A 15258-nucleotide genomic window follows, 5' to 3' on the forward strand; every position below is an offset into this window, starting at 1 on the left:
CCATCTTGAAAACAAATCCTGGCAGACTGCCATACCCCTGGCAGCGAGAACAGCACGAGATAACAGACGGGGAGGTAAGGCCCTCCCTCCCTCCCTCCGCTCAGTAGCAAAGCACTGACGGCCCCCTCCTGTGCGAGAATTGGCACGTGAACAGTGACGGAAACGGAGACTGCATTGTGGCCGCAGCGCTTTTGAAAACTCGCCCCCCCCCCACCGCCCCCACCGCCCCCACCGCCCCCCTCCCCGCTTTTTAAACACGGCTTGCTTACGCGTTCCCGAGGCCATGCGTCAAAAAGCCTTGCCCGGCACCGGGTCTCGTCGGAGTGGTGCCGAGCGCGTAGTGACCGTGGGGCTCCTCCCGGGAAGTTTTACGGGTTCATTCGCAGCAGCAGCAGCAACAACTAAATTTGGCACAATAACCTCCCCATCATTTTGCGTTCCCCAACGACACGCAGCCGTGGGCGGGCGACGCTCGGGCGTGGGATGCCGCGTCCTCCGAGGGCTCCAAAATAATCAAATTGTACCGATGATACAAAACGCAAAGCGGGATCGGCACTGGTATCGGTCGTCCTCCCCATTACGCAAAAATGCAAAGACCATGACGTATAAAATAATAAAGGGTTTTTCTTAAAGTAATGAATAACATCACGTAAAACTGATATAAATCCTTTTCAAGTAAAAAAATTGTTTTTTTTTACAGCTGTAAAATAACACATCGTCATCCCTTGCGGTTTTTACGTGTATTTTTTTTTTTTATCACAGTGCAGAGACGTGTCTCCATGAGAACCTAAGGGCGGAGGAGACCCACCGGCTGGGCCCGCGTGCTTGGAGCGCACGCGACACTCCGATGGTCTCGGGAACCAACATCGTGAACTGGAACCTCGACCGATCGCCAAAGCGTTTTCCTCTTCCACCACGCCACGTTTACTCCTCACATTTTTTTTGGTTCAAAATAAATAAACCTCGACTGCTTGCCAAATCAAAACGATCCGGCGTATCGATAATATTCGATTCGGCAAAGAATGAGCGTTGTGCTACTGCTGGACCGCGTAGACGTCGCCATCGGCGTCCTAAAGATCTGCCCGTGTGTGGCCTTGTCGAGGCATTGGCGGCCGCTCACCCATCGCAGCCACGCAGCTCCGGTTGACCCGCGCAGTCCGCCGCAAACTCGAGAACCAGTTCACCGCAGACGGCGGCGGCGGCGGCGGCGGGCGATGAAGAGCCTCCAACCTGCGGCTGTCGCTCCACGGTGGATCGCAACGTGCCGCGTGCCATCACCCCTCTCTCCCTCTTCACGTCGCCCTCCTCGCGACGGGAAGGACCGCCCGGGGGCCGACCCGGCCGCCCGCCGCAAGCTCGCTCTCTTCTTGGCTCGGCCGCCGTGATTTCATTTTTTTTTTAATCGGAGCCAAATCCATCGACAGCAACAGCAATTTTACTGAAACCGCCGCCGTTAAGGAGAAACAAACTCAAACGTCCTCTCCCCCGCTCCTCGCGAGGTTGTGCGGCAGCCACCAGCGCCACAATGAGAAAGAGGATTCGGAAGCGATTTCTCTCCGCCGAACAAGGAGACTTTGGCGACGTTCACAGATTTTTGGGAAAGCTGCCACCGGCGTTTGCTCGGTTTTGTTTTTTCCTCTCTTATTCTTCTTTTTTTCCCCGCAAGAGTTTCAAAGTTTCAAAATCTTAAATTGGAAGCTTTTCCCGTGCGTTGCGTTTGAGACGTCTTGCTCGCTCCGTGCCAAAGGTTTGGCCCACCCTTTAAAAAAATTCCTCATTCTTCATCAGGCACTTGTGCGGCTGCCTGTGGACACCAGGTTGGGTCCGCAGAGAGGAGAGAAAAATAATTCCGACCAGGAGTATGGCGGCGAACGGCGATTATGGCCGGTGGAACCTGCACGAAAGAAAGACAGTTTAGTGACCGAACGATCGCCGACAGATACAAACAAACCCCCTTTAAAACAACAAAAAAACCCATCACATCAGCAGAGGTGTGGTGAGCTTTGCACTTATATAAACTCGCTTAATCTGTAGCCATCACTGATGAATGAATACACATTCAGAAACACACACATTCAATCATGCATTCAACTGTTGCTAACTTGAACACGATGCGTGGATACAGTCAATGCATACGCAGTTAAACGAATTGCACGTGTGCACCCACAACGTTCCACTCGGCGAAGCAAACGGCCGTGAAGTGAACTCCGCCACACACCTCAGCGGGCACGCGAATACAATCACAATCTGACCCCGGGCCACTTGCACAGTGCAGGATTCATGTCTCAAAACTCTTGCTCTCCGCGTTCAGGGAACTGCCTTGCCAGGGCTCCACTTCTCACCTTGCTATTCTCCGGAACGTTTCTACATATTAACGGCATAAGGCACTACCACTAGAGTACATGGTACCCCCTATCCATAATAACCCTATATTACTGTGCCCTATAGTCGTACAATCCTATTAACGTGCTGTTAAACAAGGTACCGCCTATCCATAATAACCCTATATTATTGTGCCCTATATTCCTATACTACTATTAACTGTCCTTAAAAATAATAAGGTAAAGTAAGGCGAGATGGATGTGTGGGGTGGGGGAGCACCGCGTCACCCCCGGCGAACACCGCGTCACCCCCGGCCAAAGACGCGCACCGGTCAACGATGCCACGGCAGATGTGCGCTGTGGATGGAGCGATTCTCAGAGGATCTAATCAAGTCGGAGCCAGCGGTGACTTTCAGGGTTCGCTTTCAAACCAATCTCACGTCACTTGACGTGAGAAGTCAACTACATTGGGGCCCTGTCCATCCGTAAACATCCTCATTGGCAAATCAGCACCATACTTTGGCTGATTCGTTGACCCCATTGTCAAGGCCAAGACACCTCAGGCGGCCTCCTAATTGCTTTTTAACTATCCCAAAAAACAAGACTTGAAAGCGATGACAAAGCCTTTGCCGTTGCAGCACCAAAGTTTTGGAAGGACCTTGCGGCCTCTCTTGACATCGTTAGTCTTCCTTTGAAAAATATCCCGAAGCAGAGTATTGGTGCCGGATACAACTGGATTTGCCAATGTGATTTGCAGCTTTGATCCTTACCCCGCGTAGTATCGATAGTTTAATTTTAACGTGCAATATCATTGAGGGGCAACTGTGTGTTGCCTTGCTGTGGTCTGGGACTGTTCTTGCTTCATATATTTTATTTATATTATTTTTTGTGATTTTATAACCTTCCCTTTCCTATACTTCGCACTTCATAGCTCATTGGATTTCTCCGGGACGAAAACAGATTCTGAATCTGATTTCAGACTGCCGGAGGAATTCGAGGTTGAATATCGAGTCAAAGTCCCAGCAGTTATCGCTCTTAACTCTCTGAAGAGGCGTGCGGGTTAACCTGTCAACCTCGGCTGCATGCAGTTGTGTTGCAGTCGTCAAATAATGCACAACAGTTCACGTTAAATATCAGAATAGCACCACGCCCGGCCGCCTTTGTCTCCCGAGTGGCGATGTTTACACACCGCACCAGGTACTCATTTGAGGCCGAGTCGACCTAGAGGAGGCCCAGGACCGGTTCTGATAATCATCACCGATGTTGGCCGTGAGCGAAACTCGGGTAGCCGGGTTCGTAGCGCAGCGCGCCTAAACCGCTGGCCCGCCGCTCCATTCACGCGCACGCTGTGGAGGGGATGGACGCGCGGCTTTACCGTGTGAGATGCTTGCTGTGCTCGTGGACTTCCATCTCCCTGCTCTTGTATTCGTTCAGCTCCTTCCGTATTGCTGCCTGCAAGTGCAAGAGTCAAGCAATCGTTAAAACCAGGAAGAAGAATCACGCCCGTGCGTGGATTCCGCTGAAGCTTCCCGACGCGCACTTGCCCGAGGAAGTACAGTCGACTCCAGATTTAATCCGTGCTAATGACGGGGAGAGGATGGCCTCGAATGATTCAAAATCACGGATAATCCAAAAATATCCATTTTCCGCGGATCTCTCCGCCAAAAACTAACGGTCAACCGATCGATGCTCGTTGCCCGGTGATAATAACAACACTTTCCTGCTCCCGCAACAGAAGACTCGGCCCACTAAGTGGATGATAGCAGAGAGCCACGCCAATCAACATCAATCAAACTTCAGAGAGACAGACGGACAAAGCTGGCAAATGAATATTTTCCACCTCGGTTAAAAACAGAAGTGGATCATTGCCGTATGCACGTTGAACTTCTTTCGCACACCGTACGTAGCCAACCGTGCTAACTGGAGGTGCGGGAGAATGACAACAAACTAAACACAAAAAGCAGCTGTAACGAAATTAGTTTTCAAATTTGTATCATTTAAAAGTGCATAGCTCCAGTGGCTTCCTAAAATCGGAAGGACATATTTCTTAGTTGTAACTCGATAGCTACTAACAGGTAACTATTCGTACGCCCATTCAACCGACATTTTACAGGGGACATTTTACAGGGAACATTTTCAATATGTAATTCTTGTCGGGCCCCATGATGTAAACAAGGTGCAGTCTCAACATCTTATCGTTATTCAGTCTCTCTGGCCTATGTGCTATGAAGTCGGGCCAATTGCCCAAAATATCACCTGTTACGTACTTTTCCATTCATGCCACTGTGCTCTTGGCAAATGTTTTGTGTTTTTTTGTTGGTTTAACACGTAATAGGGCTTTCGCGACCAATATTATCCATAATAGAGGGTTTTTTTTGGGGTTAGATTACGTGAATATAAATGTGGCTTTAAACCCTCCGCCACCTGACACAGCCAATTAATAAAGTCTGTCACGCAAACAGAACACGCAATTTGTCGTTGTTATTTTTGCTTGTGCGCCCGCTGCCAATGCAGAATCATCACTATGGCATTTCGTTTCCCTTCTCGGCTAATCTAGGTGAAATCCACATCACTGGGCCTCGGACTCGGCGCGTAGTGCCCACTGCCAGGTGCACCGCAGGGACGCCCATCTTGCCACTGAAGGTGGCCCAACGACTCCGACCAGAGGGCAGGAATCAAAAGGCAACATCTCCCAGGCCACGGATCTCTGTCGCTGTTACTTAGTTCTTTGCTGGAATGTCAGCTGATGATAATAATAATTACCTAATCACTCGTGACAGAATCCGTAGGCTGACTTTCAGGAGGGTAACCCGTAGCTACGGCTACGTTGGGATGTCTGGCCAGCGACAATGGCGTTGCACGATTCTAGCCACGCGAGGAAACCCGAGCACCCCGAGGAAAAGCCCGCGTAGAACATGGGGCGTGCGAGAGAGAGAACATACAGAGACTCCACGCAGAACGTCGCACGAGTGGCGAGTCGAACCCAGGCCATTCCTGCCGCTTGCGGCGCAAGCGTTACCGCCACGCTGCAAGCGCCCGCGGTTCCCCCTGCAAGCGTCCACGGTTCCCCCCGCTCTGGGCTGCCCGTCACTCGGGCCGGCCCGCAAACCCACGCCCGAGCAGGACTCACTTTGTCCGCGGCCGTGAGCCGGGTCCAGGGCTTGTCCGCCCGCCGGTCGTAGTCCTGTGCGTCCGACACCTCCACGTAGTCGTTGAAGCGGATCAGAATCCTCTTCTCCCGCAGCTCCTCCACCGTCGGCCTTTGACTCAGCTGACCGGTGCCGGGGGGGGGGGGTGGTGGCGGGGGGGGGCACGGGGTTGCTTGGGTTAGTCGCGTCGCTGTGTTGCGCACGCGCACACACAACCATTACAGAGGTGCAACACACAAGGCGAACATCTGCACGGGTGAACGTGTAAGGTCGTCCCAGCACAGTGCCGTGGTTGGTAATAGTTTTTTTTGGGGGTTAGGCCAGGTAACGATCTGATCAAGTGTACGCACGTTGAACTTCCTTCGCATCGTACGTAGCCAACCGTGCTCATCGGAGGAGCCAAGGAAGGACAGCAGACTAAATGCAAAAAAAAGCAGTTATAAAGAAATCCAGCTTTCGAGCGAGATGATTTAAAAGTGCATAGCTCCAGTGGCTTCCTAATATCGGAAGGAAGAACGTTCCAGATGGATGCAGAAGCGCATCTGAAAGCGCGCTATGCGGTGACCGTCGTTGTTCAATGGTTCACCAAAAGCCGCTGCTGCGAGGATGACCACCGGAATTCACGTGGTGATGGTTTCATGCTCCTTGACAAGATCAGCAAGGTATTGTGGTTCATTCATGGCAAGTCCTTTACGTGCAATGAGCGTGATCTTATAATGTACAAATATGCGTTGTTGAGCCCTCCTCCGCCCGACACAGCCAGAGTGAATTGTCACCGATTGCAAGTTCTGTGTGTGAGAATTGTGATTGACTATACCAAGTTAACAATGTTCATCAGGAATAAAATGTTTTTTTTTTAATTCTCATCAAGCTCCATGGTGTAAAGTGCAGTCTCCAACTCTGATTCACTCCGTCTCTCTGGCCTCTCTGTGTGCCCTGAAGAAGGGCCATTGCCCGAAACGTCGCCGAATTAATATTTTTCCTCTTAAGGCGCACAGTGTTATTCACGAATGATTGTTTTTCTTGTTGCTATTGTTGTTATTTGTGCAACACGGGCTTGCAAAATGGTTTAATTTAACCGACAATGTAACAATGGTGACAGGTGATCGTTACCCCGTTGCCATTGTTACCATTAATGTAACAATGGAGACAGGTGATCGTTACCCCGTTGCCATTGTTACCATTAATGTAACAATGGTGACAGGTGATCGTTATCCCGTTGCCATTGTTACCGACAATGTAACAATGGTGACAGGTGATCGTTACCCCGTTGCCATTGTTACCATTAATGTAACAATGGAGACAGGTGATCGTTACCCCGTTGCCATTGTTACCGACAATGTCCGGGCTCAGTACTCCACAGAGGTAAGGCGTAACGACCGGGAGCGGTGTGTCTATGTGGTAGGGGGAAACAACGGAAGATGGGCGAGGGACGTGGTGGGGGGGGGGTAAATATCCGAGACTCGTAAGGAAATATATTCCCACCTTTCTCGAGAGCCTCTGCTTGATCTCCCTCTTCTCATCTCGCTCCTCGTCAGTGTTTCGCTCTGCAATCAAAGCGGCAGCAACACGGGATCCATGAACGTCCAAGCAGGCGCACGCACGCACTTGCATCTGCAACACTCTTGGTTTAGCCCTCACTTTAAACTATTAAAACTAAAAGTTAGAACTATTGTCATTTTACCAGGAGCTACAGGTGGCTTATCCTGTGGAAATGTACAGGAGCCAAACACTCCAAACGCGTGGTGACGTTGATTCTAAATGTGGAAGGGTAAAACCGGAGGACCCGGAGAAAAATCCTCGCGATCACGGGGCGAGAGACACACGCAAACTCCAAATATACAGCCAGGTGTCAGGGTCGGCATCAAACCCACGACCTCTTGTATACCAGGTGAGCTAGTTAACATCTCGCCCCTGTGAAAACTTTGCCTTCCAAGCACTCGGAACAACCGCACTGCACACTGAACTTACACTGTGGCCATGTGCTCGCCAACCAAGCTGACCAGCATGGGGAAGTATGGTCAAACAACCCCTACAACCCGCATGGTTTAGGCACGATGTCATCCAGCAGTGGAGGGCTGTGAGTGTACTCAGTTTAACACGTAGGCTTTCGCGACCAATATTATTCATAATAAAGGTTTTTGGGTTAGATCGCGTTATTTATAAATGTGTCGTAACCCTCCACCACCCGACACGGCCAATCAGCAAAAAAGTGTCACGTTGACAAAAGACAAATAGTACTGTCCACATGGATGAATTGTTATTTTTATTAATTGTTATGAATCACGATTGTTATTGATTGATGCTAATTATTGATTCATTTGTAAAATGTTCATTCTTCACATTTATGCTTCATGACAAATGCACACGCACACCCATCTAGCATGGTATTATATATATGTCTATGATGGCCGTTTACCCAGGAAATCCTCGCGGAGACTCAACACTCTTCCCAGGAGGGTCCTGCCACGTATATTGCAGGAGGCAGCAATACTGCTGCTGTGTGCAATCGCAAATTACCAATAAAAGTTGGCATTTATTTAAGGCCCCTTTCTTAAAACCGAGGCCCCCTGTCGGGAAAACTGTCCTCCATTTAACATTTTTAAACCATCCGGTAATTGTAGATTGATGTTTCGGCATTGGGATGTTTGGCTAGTACCAGTGACATTGTTGTGTTTGTGTTTATCTCTGAATGCAGAGCACGGGGGAAGAGAGAAACACCCAGACTGCACGCAGAAAGGCACTCGAGTTGGGAATCGAACCCTGGTGCTTCTTGCTGCGAGGTGCGGCGGAGAGTGTCACCAATGAGCCGCTGCTGCCGCCACCCCCATGTTTGTGTGCGCGGCGCGTGAGGCTGTGGTCTCGTGGTGCGTGTGTGTGTGAGTGTGTGTGAGGCGTGTGTGTGTGTGTGAGGCACGTGCGAGACACGTGTGTGTGTGTGAGGCGTGTGTGTGTGTGAGGCGTGTGTGTGAGGCGTGTGTGTGTGTGAGGCGTGTGTGTGTGTGAGGCGTGTGTGTTTGAGGCACGTGCGAGGCACGTGTGTGTGTGTGAGGCACGTGTGTGTGTGAGGCACGTGTGTGTGTGAGGCGCGTGTGTGTGTGTATGTATGTGTGTATGTGTGTGTGAATGTATGTGTGAATGTGTGTGTATGTGTGTGTGTATGAGTGCATGTGTGTATGTGTGTGTGAATGTATGTGTGTGTGTGTATGTATGTGTGTGTATGTGTGTATGTGTGTGTGTGTGAATGTGTGTGTGAATGTATGTGTGAATGTGTGTGTGTGAATGTGTGTGTGAATGTATGTGTGAATGTGTGTGTATGTGTGTGTATGTGTGTATGTGTGTGTATGTATGTGTGTATATGTGTATATGTGTGCTGCTGAGACTGGAGCATGCCACTAAGAGGTGGGGCCTTACCATCAGCCCCACCAAAACTAAGCACCTGCCTGGGTATTTTGTACCATCGGACACTCCACCACCACAACTCCCAATCGGTGATGGGGCAGTTGTGGAGAGAGTGGAGAGTTTCCCATACCTGGGCAGTGTGCTTATGACTGGCTCCATGTTAACAGCAGAGGTCTCACTCCGAATCAGTCGAGCGGCAATATCTTTTCATCGGTTGCGTAACGCTGTGTGGAAGCTACCTGGTCTGTCGCTCCGCACTAAGCTTCAGGTCTTCTCGGCCACGGTCATTCCCTCCCTTCTCTATGCTTGCGAAACGTGGACCCCCCGAATGGAACATCTTCGCCGGTTAGAAACATTTAGGCTGGCCTGCCTACGATCCATCCTGGGTTTAACCAGACTGGATTGTGTGAGGAGCTCACAAATCCTTGAAAGATCTGGGCAGGGTCCCATCGGTGAGCTCCTCCGGCAGGCAAGGCTGCGATGGCTGGGTCATGTAGCCCGCATGCCCAGCCACCGCATGCCGAAACAGCTTTTGTTTGGCCGGATTGAGGGGGCTAAGCGGGCGCGGCACGGGCTAGAGAAGAGATGGAGTGATGTGGTACAGGAGGACGTGGAGCTGAGTGGACTTGCCGATGACTGGTACCAGCGGTGTCAAGATCGGCCTCTGTGGAGGAGGCTCGTGAAGGATGCTACTGGGCAGTTGGAGGCAGTCGCCCTCCAACAACAACGGAGGGCGGAGGAGCGACGCTCACAACAGCGAGCGGAGCGCCGGGTGGCTAAAGCACAGCAGGTTGGCACAGTAGGGGGCACAGGTGGTGCATCAGCCAGTCATCTCAGTCAGTCGACCCGTGGCACCTGGGTCTGCCCCGTGACCTCCTGCCAGCGGGCGTTCGACACTTCACGTGGCCTCAGGGTGCACATAGCCTGGCACAAGCGTCGTGGTGACGTCACCGCCACTTAGTGGCGAATGGCGGTTGTTGTTGTTGTTGTGTATGTGTGTGTGTATGTGTGTATGTGTGTGTATGTGTGTGTGTATGTGTGTGTGAATGTGTGTGTATTTGTGTGTGAATGTGTGTATGTGTGTGTATGTGTGTGTATGTGTGTGTGTGAATGTGTGTGTGTATGTGTGTGTGTGAATGTGTGTATGTGTGAATGTGTGTATGTGTGTGTATGTATATGTGTGTATGTGTGTGTATGTGTGTGTGTATGTGTGAGTGTGTGTGAATGTGTGTGAATGTATGTGTGTGTGTATGTGTGTATGTGTGTGTGTATGTGTGTGTGTGTGTGAATGTGTGTGTATGTGTGAATGTGTGTATGTGTGTGTATGTGTGTATGTGTGTGTATGTGTGTGTGAATGTGTGTGTGTGAGTGTATGTGTGTATGTGTGAATGTGTGTATATGTGTGTGTATGTGTGTGTATGTGTGTATGTGTGTGTATGTGTATGTGTGAATGTGTGTGAATGTGTGTATGTGTGTGTGTATGTGTGTGTGTGCCACACTCACGCTTCAGAATATTGCGCTGCTCGAGTTCCTCCGCGGACGGCCGCTGGGTGAGCCTCCTGCGGAACAGAACGTAGATGACGCTGTGCACCATTATCGCTCGCTCGCTCGCTCTCCACGTGCTCCGCTCTCTGCTCCTCCTCCTCCTCCTCGACTACCGCCACTGACAGTGCAGCTTCTCCGCTTTCCCTCTCTTTCTTGGCTCCTCGATTCAATTCACGGGGAGACGTGATGAGGGAGGTGGTGGTGGTGGTGGTGGCTCGCTTCCAAGACCGACTCAAATCGAGACTTCACTTAGCTCGCCTCGCGAGCGACAAGGATCAGTGAAACGCCGCTCCTCGGACAGGCTCCCACGACAAAAACAGCAGCAACAACAAAAAAAAACGGGCCCAGGAATCCTTTCACCAAAGCACAAAATGCACGCAAATGCAGCCGAGGTATTTGTCTTCAGAGAGAAAGGGGCCCTGCCATGAGCCGACGAGGACTTCCCCGAGCGCTATCGCGATCGAGAGTGCCCTGCGTGGCGGTGGCAATTTATAGACATCGCGCGTCCTCCCACGCACATGGGCGGCGGGGGGGGGGGGACGCGGGAGATTTCGTGGGCAGGGAAAAGCCGATGCTATTTTTGGCTCGGCGGTACGACACGTTCGGAGGTGGCGTGCTGCATACGCAATGAGATGCTCCCTCGCACCGCACGGAAATCCCTGCAACCTCCGTTCGCGTGCGGAACAGCGGAGCGGCGAGCCCTTTGCAAAAAAAAAAAATCCGAAATGCCCCCACTGGGCACAAAGGCCGGCAACGCGGGAAAGTAACGATTGCTATTTTTAGCGATTTTTTGATATTTTAACCTATTTTTTTTTACCATGTAAGGCCCGCTGATCTATGCATCAATGTTCTTTTGCAGAAGCGACCTGGCCATGACAAATGACAACTCGACGAAGCGGCTTATCGCGTGGACATTTATAGCAGCAGCCAAACACTCCGAAACGCGTGATGCTGATCCTAAAATGTGGAGGGAGAAACAAGCGGGGAACGTGCAACCTTCAAATATGCAGCAGCAGCACCAGCAGGCGTCAGAGTCGGGATCGAACCCACGACCTCCTGTATACCAGGCGAGGTAGTTAACATCTCGTCACTATGGTACACGCTCACGCTCGGAACACCATCCGGAGAACACGGCGAATTTTATCAGCAAATGCGCGATTTTGCAAATTATTTGCTGATGCTACGTAAATAGTGTGATGCAAAATCCTAGGGAGATATTCCCCTATGGCCTAGACAGACCGTTGATGTTCGCGAGCACCTATTAAGGCTATCACAGTGCACAATGGGATGGTGCAGCTAGTAGCACGATGCTCAGCCGCCTTTGTCTCTCCAGTAGTGATATTCACACAGCGCACCCGGGTACTCAATTCAGGACCGGTTCAAATATTCTCTACTGATTATAGCCACAGCCGGGAATCAAATTCAGGTCAGACTGTTGGGGCAAGTGCTGTTAGCGAGCACCTATGAAGGCCAGCACGGCACACGAGGGGGTGAGTGGCCAGCACCGTGTCAGGCCACCTTTGTCTCCCCAGTGGCGATGTTTACACACCACACCAGGTACTTGTTTGAGGCTGAGTCGACCTAGGGGAGGCCCAAGACCGGTTCAAATAATCGCACTACGAACTCGGGTCGCCGGGTTCGTAGTGCAGTGCACTAACCACCGCACCACCGCTCCACCCGTACATAATACACGGACACGCAAACGCTCAGGCATGCAATTTCCTGCCTTAATAAATCACAGTTGGAATTGTGCTCACCCTCAATGTGCGTTGACTGTTTACGTTGATAAATGCTGCAAGCTATTTTAAAGTGGTTCCCATCGTGCAGTAGATAACAGGGGATTGTCATCGTCGGCAACGTCACACACACGATGACAATTGTGGAACTTGGGCAAGACTGGTTTCTCATTCTGCACAATTGCCAGGAGATAATATTGACCTCTGATATCCGCTGAAGGTTATAAGCGCCCCTAGAAGCAGCAATTTATGACGATGACATTAGAAACCGGGGTAAGCACCGATGATTGATCAGCGGGATCGGCGTCGGGCGATTCCCACTCTCCGGAGCTCACAAATCGCAATTCAATTCCTGAAAACAAACTTGCGATTTCCCAACGGGCGTTGGGGGATCGTAGTGAAACGTTTGCGTAACGGGCGCAACAGTTCACGCGTCCAACGCGCCGCTGAACTGCAACGATTCACAGTCGCGATTGAATTTATACTCTGCGCTCTTCAGAGGAGGTACCTACGACCCTCCCAGCCTCGGCTCTTCCGCTCGACGCTGGGGAGGTTGGGTCCTCCCAAGCGTTGCCCCAAGGATCTGGAATGCCTTGCCGGCGGCGATCCGGCACGCTGCGAGCCTCGGTGTTTTGAGGAGGGGGTGCAAGACTCGCGATTTTCTCACGGCTTTCACTTTTTATTGTCTGTGCATTTTATTTTAGCGTGCAATGTTTCCATACCCCCTTGAGTGGAGGTGGTATTACATTTTAAATAAATATGGTTTACGGCTTGCAATTCAGGAGTCGGTTATTTTTATTTTCCCCTCTAATTTCTCACCCCTTTTGCATCGTTTTCTCCCGCGTTCCTTTTGTGCACAGGTTTTGTTCGCTCTATTAGCCCAAACTGCGACGTTAGCAAGCCAAACTATTTGCACACATTGTAAATGATGTTAAATTTTACATGCACGATTCAATGTACGCATGCGAGAGATTCAGAATAGGGCGTCACAGTAGCGAGATGCTAGCTACGTCGCCCAGCACGCAGGAGGTCTTGGGTTCGATTCTGACGCCTGCTGTACATTTGGAGCTTACGTGTCTCTCTCTCCACGTGATCGTGTGGATTTTTCTCCTCGTATTCTGGATTTTCCCTCCACATTTAGAAACACGCATTTTTAGGAGTATTTGGCTGTAACATATTTCCACGTGATAAGCCACTTTGTTGAGCTATTATTTTTGACCGGGTCGCTTCTGATATAGAATTCAAAAAGCTCAGTGGGCCTTACCTGCTAAAAGAAAAAGTTTAGTTTCTTAATTGTAATCTGAGAATCCATGCTTAACTAAAGATCGCCATTAGAATCCCATTGATGTGAATGGGACCCAGGAATTGCCCTCGCGGCATTTTGGTGAGTGAGGAATCGCTGATGGAATCTCCATCCCATTCCAATTCTGATTCCCGTGTTCCTAGTGGAATTAATCGGATTCTATCGGTCAGTCCTTGGGCTGGCAAATTACCCCGTTCACTTTAACGTTGACGCAGTGATATCCATTGCAATTAACGGCATCCCCTTAACAGCCCATTCCCTTTGATTACTCGTTCATTTCAATGGCGGTTCAACTGCCGATTTTATTATGATCGCCACTATATTACGACATTGATACACACGAGCCCTGTCGGAATCCCGCCGAGTCCGCCGTTGTTCTTCCTCCATATTTAGAATCAACGCGCGTTTAAAATATTTGGCCGCTATACATTTCCACACGATAAAGCCACTTTCGTTGAGCTATAATTTCTGGCCAGCTCGCTTCTGAAAAAGATCTACATGGCTCAGTGGGCCTTGCCTGGTCAAATTAAAAAAAAAAGTACATTTCTCAGTGCCTTCAAGGAATGTTAAAATCACGTGTGATGTTCGGTGGAAATCCACTCTGTTCGCCAGCGTACTTACAGATCTGTCTCAGATTCTAGGATCGTGACAGAATCGCGATCCCAGAAGGGATGGGATCGCGATTTGAGTCGGCGGTGAGGAACGTCGTTCAGGTCTTGGTTGATGATAGCTGTTGGTGGTTGTCGTTGACAGTAAAACGTGTAAACTCGCGTTCAGTTTGCATGTCTCTGCAGATATTTGGTGGTAGAATGTTCACCAGAACAGGGAGTCAGTGGGATTGGTGCCAGCTTCAGGGTTCTGGTTATGATGCGCATCGCGTTGTTAAATGGAGTACGATTCCTGCAGGAACCTGCCGGCACTCATGTCGGTGTTGAAGGGGGCCGTTGGTGTGCTGCACGGTGAGTTCACTGCACAACAATATTGGCAGCTCGGGTTGGATTCCTGATCATAATCCAGATGACTGCCAGGATTTACGTTGAACTTCTTTCGCACCGTACGCAGCCATCCGTGATAATCGTAGGTGTGGGGGAAGGTCAACAAACTAAACACAAAAAGCAGTTCTAAAGGAATGAGTTTTCAAACTAGATGATTTAAAAGTGAATTTCTCCAGTGGCTTTCTAATATTGGAATGAAGAGCGATCCATCTTCTTTGGTTCTTTCGGTAAAGTCACGTAGAATGAGAATAACATAATAAATTGATAAAATAAAATAACACAATAATATTCTCACGACGTTTCGGCCACAACACAAGCGGCCTTCATCAGGTGAAGGGGGCGAGACTGTCTGGTAGGACAGCGCTGGAGTGTGTTGTGGCCGAAACGTCGTGAGAATATTATTGTGTTATTTTATTTTATCAATTTATTATTTTATTCTCATTCTACGTGGTGACTTTACCGAAAGAACCAAAGAAGATGAATCATTGCAGTCACGAAAGCTTCAAATCGAAGAGCGATCCGCCAAGCCTCGCTGCCTCCACAGTGCTGGATCAAAGGCGTGCGTAGCCACCGCCACCGCCCAGATGAGTGTGTGTACAACTCTGGAATCCCTTACGTGACTCCAGAGGGCATTCCTGCACGAGCCACTGGCCGATTGAACTTGCTGTTTGATCAGGGCCCAAGTGTGCAATTTGGCAAATTCCAGCAACAGCCCACTGGGCATAGACCCCCCTGGCACCCAGTAAGAAAATAATTTCGCCTTGGGTCGACAGTGTTGATCCCAACCCAAGGTCTCAGCAGGTGCTG

The 15258-nt window shown here is 50.1% G+C and overlaps 1 protein-coding gene across 3 annotated transcripts in view; it reads right to left on the reverse strand.

The window, feature by feature from the left end:
- Positions 1 to 232: 232 nt before the first annotated feature.
- LOC116957799 (phosphatase and actin regulator 1-like) overlaps positions 233 to 15258 on the reverse strand; it is a 151597-nt gene continuing 136571 nt past the window's right edge. For all 3 annotated transcript variants that reach the window (XM_076073851.1, XM_032980171.2, XM_076073852.1), the window contains 5 exons: positions 10376 to 10431; positions 6956 to 7017; positions 5452 to 5592; positions 3697 to 3773; positions 233 to 1894 (listed from right to left, as the gene is read on the reverse strand). In XM_076073851.1, coding sequence (XP_075929966.1) covers positions 1879 to 1894; positions 3697 to 3773; positions 5452 to 5592; positions 6956 to 7017; positions 10376 to 10431 — 352 coding nt within the window. In that variant the 3' untranslated portion in view covers positions 233 to 1878. The remainder of the gene's footprint in view (positions 1895 to 3696; positions 3774 to 5451; positions 5593 to 6955; positions 7018 to 10375; positions 10432 to 15258) is intronic.

The sequence above is a fragment of the Petromyzon marinus genome, chromosome 43 (genome assembly GCF_048934315.1).
Source record: "Petromyzon marinus isolate PM22_M1 ecotype Great Lakes invasive population chromosome 43, UKy_Petmar_22M1.pri1.0, whole genome shotgun sequence".
Classification (NCBI taxonomy): Eukaryota; Metazoa; Chordata; class Hyperoartia; order Petromyzontiformes; family Petromyzontidae; genus Petromyzon; species Petromyzon marinus.